We start from the raw sequence: 13,576 nt of genomic DNA on the forward strand, positions 1-13,576 counted from the left end.
ATGACAAAGGATGAACTGAAGCTCTGCCATCACGTAATGTCGCATACTGCTGTTTCTGATGTCATTTAGGGAAAAAAAAAAAAAAAAAAAAAAAGAAGACACGGAGGCTGGACCAGGCGACGCTGAAGCTGAAGCTGAAGCAGAAGCCGAAGCCGAAGCTGGACCAGGCGATGCTGAAGCTGAAGCAGAAGCTGAAGCTGGACCAGGCAAGGCTGAAGCTGAAGCAGAAGCCGAAGCTGGACCAGGCGAAGCAGAGGCTGAAGCTGGACCGGGCGAAGCTGAAGCTGAAGCTGGACCGGGCGAAGCTGAAGCTGGAGCTGAAGCTGGAGCTGAAGCTGGACCAGGCGACGGCAAAGCTGAAGCCAAAGCTGGACCAGGCAACGCAGAGGCAGAAGCAAAGGCTGCTGCAGGCGAGGATGATGAAGCCGCTGCAGGCGAGGATGAGTCTGAAGCTGGACCAGGCGAGGGTGAAGACTCGGAGGCTGGCGGCACTGCTCCGGCCCGGGTCGACACCACTGATGCCATCAACACCGGTGTATCCGAGCAGTGGGAAAGAGGTGGAGGAGCTGCGTGGGGCACCTTGGCAACCGGAGGTGGTGGACGAGGTGCGTGAGGAGCCAGCAGGCAGTCACAGGATACGAAATTTTCCATCAGATATGTATCTTTTTTGAGTTTGTGTATTCTGTTTGTCTTTGGCGTTTATCTAAGGTGAAATCCTGTTTCCTGTTTCAGGATGTTGCACATCACGAGAAATAATTTGGCATCTTGCCTTAGTCAAACAGTATAAATAAATCAGGTCCCTGGTTTGCTGCACCATCGGCTCAGCTCTTCACTGAAACCAGCTCTAACACCATGCTGTCCTCCAGACTCAGCAGCACACTGTGTGAGTACAAAAAAATCTTTCCACCCAAAAGGTTGTTCTTAATGTATCATTTATATGATTTTTGTTTGATCAGTAAGTGGTGTATTTAACATCCATTTTTTCTTTGGGTTTTCTTTATTGTCATTTGTGTTTTGAGGTAAATTAAAGTCCATCTGAAACACTGTTAACTTAATACAGAAGATAAATGAATAAATCAGCTGTAGTTCATGCACCATCTAACACTGAGGTTTCTTTTTTGTGTTTCAGTGCTTGCAGCAACATGTGTACTCATGACTTCAGGTAACTGTTAAATGTTCAGCAATTGTTTATCCAAATGTGCCTTTCTTTTATCCCAATACTTTAGCCACACTAGTCATTTAAACCCATTGTTCTGTGCTTTCACTCAAGTACGATGGAGTGTTACGACCACATAAAAAGTAATATTGTTCACTTTGAGATTACAGTCAAAATTTAAAAATTAAATTGCAAATGCTCAGCACTTACTGTGTCTGTGATACAACATCCACCCTCTTTACTGCATGGGGCTGTGTCCATTGCTATCCTTACATCTGTTCATTGTATTTCTTCTTTTCTCTCAAAATGAACAATAATATTTTTCTTTTTGATGTGGCCCTAAGACTCCTTCATACTCCAAGTTTCTTCCAAAGAGGTACCCTGGATTTGCAAATTGGTTATGCTTTATGTACAGTATGGTGAATTTTGTGCTGTGTGAATACTTGAATGTGATAAGCCACTAACAACAAGAACCTCTGATAGGTTTTTAGTCCCATTACCATTAGGGATTAATCCTTTAGTTAAACTCTGGAAACTCTATTTGATTTATTGAGGTCTTGAGTGATAGGAACATTTCAGTAACCAATAATAGTTCCCTGTGAAACTGATGTTAAATTAGTGGTAGTAGCTTTTGGTAGTCATTAAAACGGTAGGGACACGTCCCCATTGTCGCTACCATAAGTTACTTCTGATTCACCTGCATCATGCTCAGCCATTTACATTACACATGAGACTTACTCAGAATTCATTCAAGAAGAACACTGATACTGTTGGGATTTATTTTATTTATTTATTTTTTATTGTATTTTTATTTATTTTACCTTTAAGGTTAATATCTCACAATTAGCATCACACATTTTATTCTTTACTGCACACAGTGTATTGTAGAATAGTTAGTAGAATAATAGAATAGTTTGTAGAATAGGATTCACTCTGATACTAACAGACTCAGCCCCCTTCACAAGAATGTGGATGGGGTTGTGGTACCCACAAGACAAGGCCATATATCAGGTGCTGTTATGGTGTTGGGTATAGACCAGGGGTATAGGCAACCTTTCTGATGACGTGTGCCATCTAAAATTTCCTCAGAAGTCAGTGTGCCATATGATTGCATTAGCAATAAATTTAATAACGCTCTATATTAACAGTTACACAATATATAGAACCACTTTATAGAATTATATTTGTTCGGAGATGTTTGCAGCTATCAGCAAATAGTTATCAACTATTTTGAAACAAAAAAAAATAAAAAAGACACTTTTTATCCATAACAAGAACTCCATAACAGCAAATGAACTGTACAACAGAAAATGCAAATGCTATTCATGGTCTCCTCACAACAATGATAAGAAAAATAAACTGAGCCAATATGGCATGTTTGTTAATACATTCTAATCTCTGGTCTCTCACTCAGAGACACAGGTCTCCGAGTGTCCAGCATTCAGACTGCACTCTTCATGTGAGAGAAAATCTGTTCACATAGATATGTAGAGCCAAATACTGGCCTCTGCAATGTTCTGAAGACAGTTAAACTTGTCAGATAGTGATGTCCAGCAGGTGAAAATGCAAGCTCCATGAACACACACAGCTGTGGATTCCAGCTGCTTCGATGTTGCATTAACTGGCATTAACTCAGCCAGTTAATGCGAGACAAATCTAGCTGCTCATTAAAGCTTTCTGGTTTGATCAGAAAATAAAACGTGCTTCATCCTAGCTGAAGTACGGGACAAACTGTGTTCCTTTTCACCTCAATACGCGTAATATTTTCTCTGAATACGGGACGATTCCGTCTTTTTACGGGACGGTTGGCAACTCTACTAACTAACCTCATGAATAAAATAAAGTTCACTATCAGTAACATCATAGCACCCACCCAGCTGTATGCTAGCTAGCATGCAGTACGAGTTATTGTAACTGACTGTAAAAAGTCAGCACAACAAAAATAAACTCCACCTAAACTTGGTTTATATGTAGCCTGGCTAAATTAACCAGCCCAGAACACAGATTATCTTTGGGGTTCTTTTAATCTGAATGATAAAGTAAGTGCTCAGAAGAAAATAACAAGGTTGTAAAAATAAAGAAATAAAATTGTTACAGACAGCTCCTATCCAGTAACAGCTTTGTGCTCTGGTAACCCACTGCTACTGCAGGTTATTTCCCCAACTTTATCAGCATCTGGAACTCAAGGACATCTAGCGTCATTTCGTGTCTGATATAAACCCAAACATAAATAAAACAAAACTTAGCAGTGCAAAAATAACTGTAGTGGCTTCTCCTGCATAGATACAGAGCCAAGATTAAACAGTTAACACGGTACATTTCCCTCTTACCCACAGAGATAGTATAATACAAGTGTGAACTCAAATACATACAGTGCATTAATCCAGCAGAAAACGGAATATGGATCCCTCTGAGACGAACGGCGAAGTTGGTGGCAGCTACTCCTGGTGCCTTAACTGTTGCACACTTTGCGTTCAAAACAGATCACGCAGCGAAAAAAAAGGCATTGCACACCCACATAACACCAATGCAAGCTAGCACTCGTGCATGTCTCCGTAGATCCCCATGATCCCTTCCGCTCTCAGAGGTACCCCAAAAGAAAAAAACAGTGCCATCCAGTGGCATGTCCCATAATATCGAACTTCCACCCGGCTACATACTCCCCTGCTTAAGAGTCAACGTCCCCGGTGACTCAATTGGTATATCTCAACTCATGCACTGCTTCCTTAAAGAGAGCAGTACCCAAATTAGTCAACAACTGAGACTGTACCTCAGGGCTCAAGGTGATGGCATGACATGCTGATACAGGGACATGGTAAGGGTTTGAATGCACTCCAGCATTAGCTCTTTTACTCCGACGGGGCACTGGTGTTGGTGGAATGACCCCAATATCCCTGTTAGTTTCAGTAGCAACTGTCTCTGGTGTGGACACCTGCTCAGAGTCAGATGGTACAGTAACACGAGCATCATCAGTGTTTACAGACTCAGAAATGTCACTGCTTTGAACTGCTTCATCAGACCCCTGCTCTGCACTTGGGTATGAGGTTTCTCCGAACAACACATACTCAGGATCTGGATCTGAACAGCCTGTTTTCTCTTCTGTCCTAGGACTCACTACCACAGGGGATTCATTATTTTTCTTTTTCCTGGGTGCAGGAATTGGGCCAATACAAGGTCTAAGGTTAGCTCTGTGAACCCGTTTTACTGGCCCACCCTCCACCGGCTCCACTGCATGTGTGCTGCCCTGGACTTCGACAACCCTATAAACCACAGGGCTCCAGGCGTCCTGAATTTTGTTCCTGCCTTGGGGCCAGTGTCGCAGATAAACTAACTGACCTACTTCAACAGGGGGGCAATAGACTCGGGTTTTGTCCAGCTCAAGCCTTTCCGCTGCTTTCTGCTCCGTGTACTGCCTTGCTCTGTTATGTGCTTCATTTAAGCGCTGCTGATGCACAACCAGCCAGTCATGTCTCTTATCAAGCACCTGCTCCTGCCCCAGTAAAGCATCTACAGGAAGGTGGGGGTGCACTCCAAACATGAGGTAATACGGCGAGTGCCCTGTGGTGGCATGGGGAGTCACATTGTACGCATAGACCAATTCTGGCAAATACTCAGGCCAACGGCGTTTCTTGTCAGGTGGGAGGGTACGCAATAGGTCATGAAGTGTCCTATTGAAACGTTCACATTGTGCATTACCTTGGGGATGATGTGGTGTAGTACGGCTTTTTTTTAACCCCATATAACTTGCACAGTTCCTGAATCACATCACTTTCAAAATTTCTGCCCTGATCAGAATGTAACCTCTCTGGTACGCCATACCTCATGAACCACTCTCTAAGCAAAATCTTAGCAGTTGTATCAGCTTTCTGGTCGCGTGTGGGGAAAGCTTGTGTGAACTTGGTGAAAACATCTGTAACCACCAACACATTTTCCCGTCCATCTGAGGCTGGCTCCAACATGCTAAAATCTACTGCAACCACTTCAAGAGGTCTAGTGGCCAAAAAAGGCTTGACAGGGGCATGAATCTTGGGCTGTGGCAACTTAGTAAGCACACATCTGTAGCATTTCTTAATCCACTGGTCCACTTCTTCATACATACCAACCCAAAAACATCTCTGTCTTAACAGATTCTGGGTCCGCTCCACCCCCTGATGCCCCATCTGATCATGCACACTCCCCAGTACAGCTTCCTTTAAACAAGCTGGCAAAAGGAGCTGCTGACACCTCCCCAAATGTCCATCCTCAATGACCCGATACAACAATCCCTCCAACTCCATGATACGTGACCACTGCCGGAGCAGAAAAATCACAGACTTAGCCAAACCTCTCCTCTGCTGGTGTGTGGGTTTCTTCTTTTTGTCCCAAAACTGCCTAAAGGACTTGATAGTAGGGTCAGAGCACTGAAACTGTCGCAACTCTTCCTTAGAATACCCTGGCAGAGTGGGTGTATTCCCTTGGGAATCAGTAAAATGGGTGTCTTGCTCAACTGCTGTGACCCGGGCCTGCCTCACCTGACAACATTTTACACCTGCACTTACTAAGTCCAGGCCTAGCGTTGTCCCTCTGCTGACAAGGTTACAGATGGATATGCATCCATCAAACTCCTCCTCTCCTGCAGGCTGGGGCTCCCCTGCTAATGGCTGTCTAGAGAGGGTATCGGCTGCTGTGTTACACCGACCAGGACGATACTGCACCTCAAAGTCAAATGGCGCTAACTGGGCAACCCAGCGCTGTTCAATGGCTCCCAGCTTTGCTGAGTTCAGGTGGCAGAGGGGGTTGTTATCTGTCACAACTGTGAATTTGGAGCCTAAGAGATACCCCCTAAACTTCTCAGACACAGCCCATTTAAGGGCGAGGAGCTCTAATTTCATGCTGCTATAGTTTCTGTCATTTCTCTCTGCATTTCTCAACCTTCGGCTGGCGTATGCTATAACACGTTTCCTGCCACCCTGCACCTGATAAAGAACTGCTCCCAGTCCTAAACTGCTGGCATCCGTCTCAACAACAAATGGCAGTGAGAAATCAGCATAAGCAAGTAGGGGGGCACTCGTGAGCTTCTCTTTCAGCTGTTCAAATGACTCTTGACAAGATGGCGTCCACACACTTTCCAGCAAGTTTTTATATTTAGCTGGACTGTCCTCCTTGCCCCATGCATTAATCAGATCATGCAAAGGACCTGCCAGCTGCGAAAATCCATGGAGAAATCTCCTGTAATAACTGCAAAAACCCAGGAAGGATCTCAGCTCTTTAACTGTGGTGGGTACTGGCCACTGCCTCACTGCAGCTATCTTGTCTGGGTCCGTACCTATCCCTTCAGCTGAGATCTGGTGACCCAAAAAGCGTACACTAGATTGGAGAAAATGACATTTCTCCACCTTAACCTTCAGCCCAGTTTCCCTGAGTCTCTGCAACACTGTCTGAAGACGTGTCAAATGGTCTTCAAAAGTTGATGAGTAGACTAATATGTCATCTAGGTACACGAGCATGATCTGAAGGATTAAGTCACTCATAGTGGCCTGCATGAGTCTTTGGAAAGTGGCTGGACCGTTACACACACCAAAGGGCAATCTGGTATATTCAAACAACCCAAATGGGGTTGTAAAAGCAGTCTTGTGCCTGTCTCTTTCGTGAACTGCCACTTGATGATAGCCACTTGCCAGGTTGATAGTCGAGAAAAACCTTGCACCATGTAATGCATCAAAGGATTCATCTATACGGGGCAAAGGAAAGGCATCACGTCTGGTCTTGGCATTTAGCCGCCTGTAATCGACACATAACCTCAAGCTGTTGTCTGTCTTCCTCACCAGCACAATGGGCGATGCATAGGCACTAGTGCTTTCTTTGATCACACCCTTTTTCAGAAGCTGGGTTATGTGTTCTCGCACCTCTTTGTACTGTGTTGGAGGTATCCGTCGGTAGGCCTGAGTGACCGGGACATCATCGACTAGGTGTATCTCATGACTGATCTTCTCTGTATAACCTAGATCTTCATCCTTGAAAGCAAAAACATCTGCATACTGAGCCAAAAGTGCAGCTAATTTGGTCTGTTCCTCTTGGGAGCCACTAATGCTCAGCTGCTCTATCAGCAATTTCAGTTCACCATCAGATTCTTTAGCCCCTTCCTTATTCAGTGACACTTCCTCGTGGTCAGCAGAGATACGATTAAACTGCACCTCAGCTGCATTTTCAACACACTCCACTACAGTAAGCATACCAAGTCTGGTCCGGGGAGCCAACCACACATCTTCCTGAGAGAAGTTCACAACTTGAACTGGAAACACGTGCCTGTCAGTTTCAACAAGAGTAGGAACAACAACCAAACCACTGGGAACGAGCGTGTTGGTTGGCTCAAGTAACATTAAGGTCTGGTCATCTGAAACTTTCCCAAGCCCTCTAGCAAATACTGTGGCCACGGATGATGCTGGCACGTGTACAGTATTTTTACCAGCTAACCGGGCGATGGATGACCTCTCTAATACTTCGCAGGCTTGCACCCTCTGAAAAGCTTCTCCCCAAGCAGCATTTAACTCTCCTCCGAGAGTTGAATCAAAACTAGCAATGGCTAGCTCCTTACATCTCTTTATTATGTTCATTCCAACAAGAACAGGGGGGGATCCCTCTAGTCTGCTGGCACCTTTTCCCACCTGCTGTTCCACATCATTTTCCTGCACCTTAACTTTAGCTGACATTAGCTCTTGGTCCTGTGGCCCTCCTGGTTCTGGGGCGGGGTCCCTGACTACCAAAAACCCACACTCCTGTGCTGTTAACCCCATGACCTGCACATCCAGCTCAATGTAACCTATATAAGGAATTGGCAATGAGTTAGCTGCAGTCAATTTAAGCCATTTAGCTTCACCCATTAGGTGTTGTCGGAAAAATGCCTCTGAGATGGTGCTAACCTGGCTCCCTGTATCCAAAAGGGTTCTAGCCTTAATCCCTCCCACCTCAATTTCAACTTCAGGACATTTACCAACTGCTCTGTCAAAAAATCTCTCACGAGTTAGGGTCTTTGAGCCAGTAGTCTCCCCTCGAATTGCCCGGCTCTTGGCAACCGAGGTGGCTAGTTTCCCTGACCAGGTGCAGGAACAGAAACTGGAGAAGCTCCTTGCTTAAGGGTTTTGCACTCCCTAGCAATGTGTCCAACTCCCTTACACTTGAAACAGATGGGCTTCCCATCATCAGTGAACTGGAACTTTGATCTGGGAATCCCACGTTTAGGGGCCCTTTCTCCGGATGTAACACTCTCCCTAACCACACTGAGTAACTCCCCAATAGCCTTGCCCTGCTCAGAAACCACCTTAAGGATTTCATCTAGAGTTGCAGATGACCTATCTGGAGCTTCACGGGTACTCTGATCCCTTGCAACCGCACTGTCACTTAATATGGGCCTGCTCTTGGCAACTCTGGTGCCACTAGGTTTTTCTTCCATCGACCAAGCAATTGCTTCCTGACGTACATCAAAAAGCGTAGACTCTGGCTTTTCCCTCACCATCTTGCGAAGCTCCCTTCACAGAGTGGAGTCTCTTACTCCCTCCACAAACTGGTCTCTAACTGCCATCTTTGTGTCTCGTACTGCATCAGGCCTTTGTTTAAGGGCTAAGCGGAGGATCTGGGACAGAGCGTGTGAGTACTCAAAGAAATCTTCACCTTCTAGCTGGAAACGGCTAAAAAAGGTTTGCAGTAACTGTGCTACACTGCGCCTCTCACCATAAGCTTCTCTGAGAAAACAAAATATTTCTTCGGGTTCAATTTGCTCTCCCCCAGTACATAACTTGATCTCTTCAAGTGCAGAACCCCTGAGGAGGGAAAAAATGAAGTCAACCTGATCATCATTACCCAAGCCTCTAGTTCTGATACCCCTCTGTACTTCATCAATAAACTCCTCTACAGAACGTCCATCTACGGTTGCATCCCCACTAAAGGGTTGAATAGGTCGCTCTCGCGGCAGATATACATATGACCTACTTGCCCCGTCACTCAAAGCAGTTATCCTGGCCATAGCCTGGTCATGTTTGTTACTCAGTTCTGACAATTTTGCCTGAAGCTCAGTGACAGGGTCCCTTGCGGTGGCCCCCGCCAAACCCTGGTCATCGTCACTGTTTGTGTCTGACATAATGAAATGTCTGTGTCCAGATTAGTCTTTGGTCAGGATGCAGAAATTGCCTTAGCAGTCTATTCAGCTAGGTGCCACTGATGTCCTCTTCTCCTCTGGAAAGAATCCTTCCCTCGATCGAAATCACCCTCTTCTGGAAAGACTGGCCACTGCTCCTCTGCACACCTCTGGTATGGCCTCAATCGTCCGATCCTTTCCAATCCCTCGCGTCGCAGGTGACCACCACTACAGTTATTTCTTGCACCGTAAAATAACCTACTTAAACGGAAACCCATAAAAAACAAAATCGCTGAGCTGCCACTTTTGCAGATACCCCACTCCTGGTACCAAATTGTGTAGCCTGGCTAAATTAACCAGCCCAGAACACAGATTATCTTTGGGGTTCTTTTAATCTGAATGATAAAGTAAGTGCTCAGAAGAAAATAACAAGGTTGTAAAAATAAAGAAATAAAATTGTTACAGACAGCTCCTATCCAGTAACAGCTTTGTGCTCTGGTAACCCACTGCTACTGCAGGTTATTTCCCCAACTTTATCAGCATCTGGAACTCAAGGACATCTAGCGTCATTTCGTGTCTGATATAAACCCAAACATAAATAAAACAAAACTTAGCAGTGCAAAAATAACTGTAGTGGCTTCTCCTGCATAGATACAGAGCCAAGATTAAACAGTTAACACGGTACATTTCCCTCTTACCCACAGAGATAGTATAATACAAGTGTGAACTCAAATACATACAGTGCATTAATCCAGCAGAAAACGGAATATGGATCCCTCTGAGACGAACGGCGAAGTTGGTGGCAGCTACTCCTGGTGCCTTAACTGTTGCACACTTTGCGTTCAAAACAGATCACGCAGCGAAAAAAAAGGCATTGCACACCCACATAACACCAATGCAAGCTAGCACTCGTGCATGTCTCCGTAGATCCCCATGATCCCTTCCGCTCTCAGAGGTACCCCAAAAGAAAAAACAGTGCCATCCAGTGGCATGTCCCATAATATCGAACTTCCACCCGGCTACATATATCTGACCCAGATAGACTGCAGGTCCTAACTTCTTACCTGTAGTTCAGTTCACCTGACACTCGGACCAGCAGCCGCTTCGGTCTCTCCTCCTCCTGCCTCCCCTTTCTCTCATCCACCTGCTGGTCTCCACCACTTGGTAATGTTACTGAATCTGTGGAAGCCCCGCCATATCCGCCACCAAACAACTGAGTTATTTTCACACACCGGCCAGCATCTGGCCAATCCACCACCTTTCATTATTTATACCGTTACAAAAAAAAAATCATCGGTCCATAAAAATGGAAAATCACCATCGGCCCACTGAGCAAATGCCCAGTATGCCCGATGGCCAGTCCAGCTATGGTCGTGCCATCAGTTAACCCTTCGCGTGCCACGACTGGGTTGTCTATACCAGGGTTGCCGACCCCTGGTATAGACCTATGCATTCCTATGCAAGAAGGTAAGAGGTGGTTGCCATGGTAATGGGTGAAGCGGCATCTACAATAAGGTGATGCCGAGAAAGTTGCAGCGGAAGAGATGTGTGCTGGATCTCAGCCAAGTGAGGAGAACTGTGACTTTCCTCCAACTTTTGACCAATTGCCTTAATATCCTGTTTATCACACATAATAAAAAGCATTTACTGTCTGGGTGTGGGACGCTATATTTAACGAGCAACTGAGCGACTTTTTTTCTAAAAAGCGACTAGAGACAAATCTGGCGACTTTTTCTGGTGTTATTGGAGACTTATTTATGACGACTTTTTGACGTGAAAGCGCGTATCACTCTTACTCTCAAACAGCAGCAGGTGCTGCCGTGGGCACCTCGCCCGTTCCAAAGCGCTATAGCGGTGCTATATTTTATATTCGTTCATATTTGCTTTAGGAGCAAACAGATGAATAAAGGCCCTACTGTAGTATGCTTCATTTATCCAAGACTTACTAATTATGGAGTTATTTTCCATTTCAGGCTTTCCTAGAACTGGTCCTTTAGCCCACTTCCCAGTGTCAACAGAGAGGGTGATCACCTGTGACAGCTTCGACAGTGTACAACGCCTGAGCTGTGGTAACATGAAAATAATCTCTATGTTTAAGGTTTTTTATAGCTCTTTGCTATCACTCAAATATAAACCCAGTTGTGAGGTAATCTCAATTCTTTCTCATTTCCAGCAGGAGACGGCTTCTCTGGTTGTAAACAGAAGTCTGATTCTATGTCTGTAAGATAATTAGCTTACCCCCTGCAGATCTCTGACCTCAGTAAACACTTTGCTGAGGAGGATAACCTGTTAAGGTTTCAGTTCTTTTTGTGCTTTATTTAGTGAAACTACAGTTTATGCTTGTGACTCATATGATCTTTCAGATTCAATGTAATACCCCAGATCTACAGAAATGAAGGCATTCTCTGATTATTGAAAAACATAAAGAGCCTTGGGTTTTCCTCTTGTGCTGCACACCTTATGCATTTCTCATGAGTTCCTCCTTTTGAACTTTCTTTCCCATGCTTTCTGTAAAACAGAGAATGGGGTGATCATTGTGCAATCAGTTCTGTACGGAAGGACAGATGCAGAAACCTGCAGTGAGGGGAGACCTGCAGAACAGCTTAAAAATACACAATGTTCCCAGGATGGCGCCCTGAAGGTTGTCAAGAGCAGGTACACAAATCTGAGCACTTTATATCAATCATTAATTGATCACTTTAACCCACCTTTGTCTCCCTGCAGATGTGATGGTCAGAAGGTATGTGAAATAAATACAGTCCTCTTCCATACTTCTGATCCATGCTTCGGCATTTACAAATACGTGGACACCACCTACGCCTGCTTCCCAGCCAGTAAATTACATCTGTAATAAGAAACTAATATTCAGTCAAATCTGTGAATGTCCATGTTTCTAATGTTCCTTGTTGTCACTTTGTCAGTCCACAGTGTGACATGTGGGGATTCTCTGGCAAACCTTCAGTGCGGTGAGAGCACAGTTCCTCTTTCTTTGTGTGTCTCTTGATTCATCTGATAAAGATACAAATGAAGTTAAACTTAAATACATGTTTAAATCTTTAATGTTTGCTCTTCATCAGATGAAGGACAGGTTTTACTTATTCACAGAGCTGATTACGGACGTCATGATGCAACTACATGCTCTTTCAATCGTCCAGCCTCTCAGCTCCAAAATGTCCAATGCTCAAAGCAAATAAACAAAGTAGCCGAGAGGTACAGTTGCCGACTCTCTTTCTTCAACCTTATATCTTCTCTTCACAACATATAGTTGGCCTCTGCCAACTCACTTTTGCCTGAATCCACAGCTGTAACGGGAAAAGCAGCTGTACTGTCAAAGTGAGCGGCTCTGTGTTTGGAGACCCATGTTATGGCACCTACAAGTACCTGGAGGTGGCTTACAGCTGTCACTGTAAGTAATTCAGATTTGTTTTTTTTCCTGCTCTTTAATTTTAGCATTTATAACAGCAAAAAGTTAAGCACATTCAACATTGAGAGGAAAATGTGAATCTGCTCTTAGACACCGTGCTTTTAGGTGGTTCAGGAAAAAACACTGATTCTTTTCTAAAACACTGTAGTTCGGTATTGAAACTCTGAAATTAAATTTTCTTTCAGTTGCAGATGAAAGCTGAATGCTGCTGAATGGAGGAAATCACTGACATCAAATACTATCAGCGTCTATTATCTTTAAATAAATTGTGTAATGAATCAATTATTAATCAAAAAGATCAATCAATATCCAGTGCAACGTATGGTCAAAAATATAAAGACAGGTACTGATTTTACATGCATATCAGATTTATTCAAGACATGTCAACTTGGTCTGTGGTGTCTAGATATATTTGGCCTTTATTCTAAATGTAAAACTGATTTAAAACTGATTGCCTTAAATATTTTTTTCTGATTCACTCTTAATTTTGCCTTCAATAATAAAATAATCACAAACTGATCAACTGGATGGTGTGAGCTAAATGTGACAGAGGTCTGACTAATTTCCGAAGTGAATGTTGAAACGGTCGGGTGTCAAGGTAAAGTGAGAGGAGCATATTGTCATGATATTCAGAACCACAAAAATTCAGCTCTCAAAATAAACAACATTTATCTTTTTATCATTAAGGACACCAGGGTCATTACTCCAACAGTACTCATAGTTTGATAGTACAATAACACACATTACATGAAATGTGAAGTTCTGTTAAGTTCAGTTGTATTTATAAAGCACCAAACCACAACAATCAGATGACTCCCTGTGAGCAAGCACTTGGCGACAGTGAGAAGGAAGAAGTCTCTTTTATAACAGAAAGAAACCTCCAGCA

At 44.0% G+C, this 13,576-nt stretch overlaps 1 protein-coding gene and 2 long non-coding RNA genes across 3 annotated transcripts; 1 reads left to right on the top strand and 2 right to left on the bottom strand.

The window, feature by feature from the left end:
• Window positions 1-755: 755 nt before the first annotated feature.
• LOC101485605 (L-rhamnose-binding lectin CSL2) lies at window positions 756-13,199 on the top strand. Its single transcript, XM_023154841.3, has 9 exons — window positions 756-883; window positions 1,130-1,162; window positions 11,240-11,335; window positions 11,786-11,921; window positions 11,991-12,100; window positions 12,188-12,232; window positions 12,344-12,476; window positions 12,569-12,672; window positions 12,876-13,199. Exons 1-9 carry the CDS (start codon window positions 853-855, stop codon window positions 12,890-12,892), a joined length of 705 nt encoding a protein of 234 aa, XP_023010609.3. The 5' UTR covers window positions 756-852; the 3' UTR covers window positions 12,893-13,199.
• On the bottom strand, window positions 3,162-3,754 carry LOC143412503 (uncharacterized). The gene is made up of 2 exons (XR_013093028.1): window positions 3,529-3,754; window positions 3,162-3,431 (listed from the first exon to the last, which is right to left on the bottom strand). It is a non-coding gene; the product is annotated as an uncharacterized LOC143412503 (long non-coding RNA).
• On the bottom strand, window positions 9,640-10,226 carry LOC112435586 (uncharacterized). Its single transcript, XR_013093029.1, has 2 exons — window positions 10,007-10,226; window positions 9,640-9,909 (listed from the first exon to the last, which is right to left on the bottom strand). It is a non-coding gene; the product is annotated as an uncharacterized LOC112435586 (long non-coding RNA).
• Window positions 13,200-13,576: the final 377 nt, after the last annotated feature.

This window comes from Maylandia zebra, linkage group LG2 (assembly GCF_041146795.1).
Source record: "Maylandia zebra isolate NMK-2024a linkage group LG2, Mzebra_GT3a, whole genome shotgun sequence".
Lineage (NCBI taxonomy): Eukaryota > Metazoa > Chordata > Actinopteri > Cichliformes > Cichlidae > Maylandia > Maylandia zebra.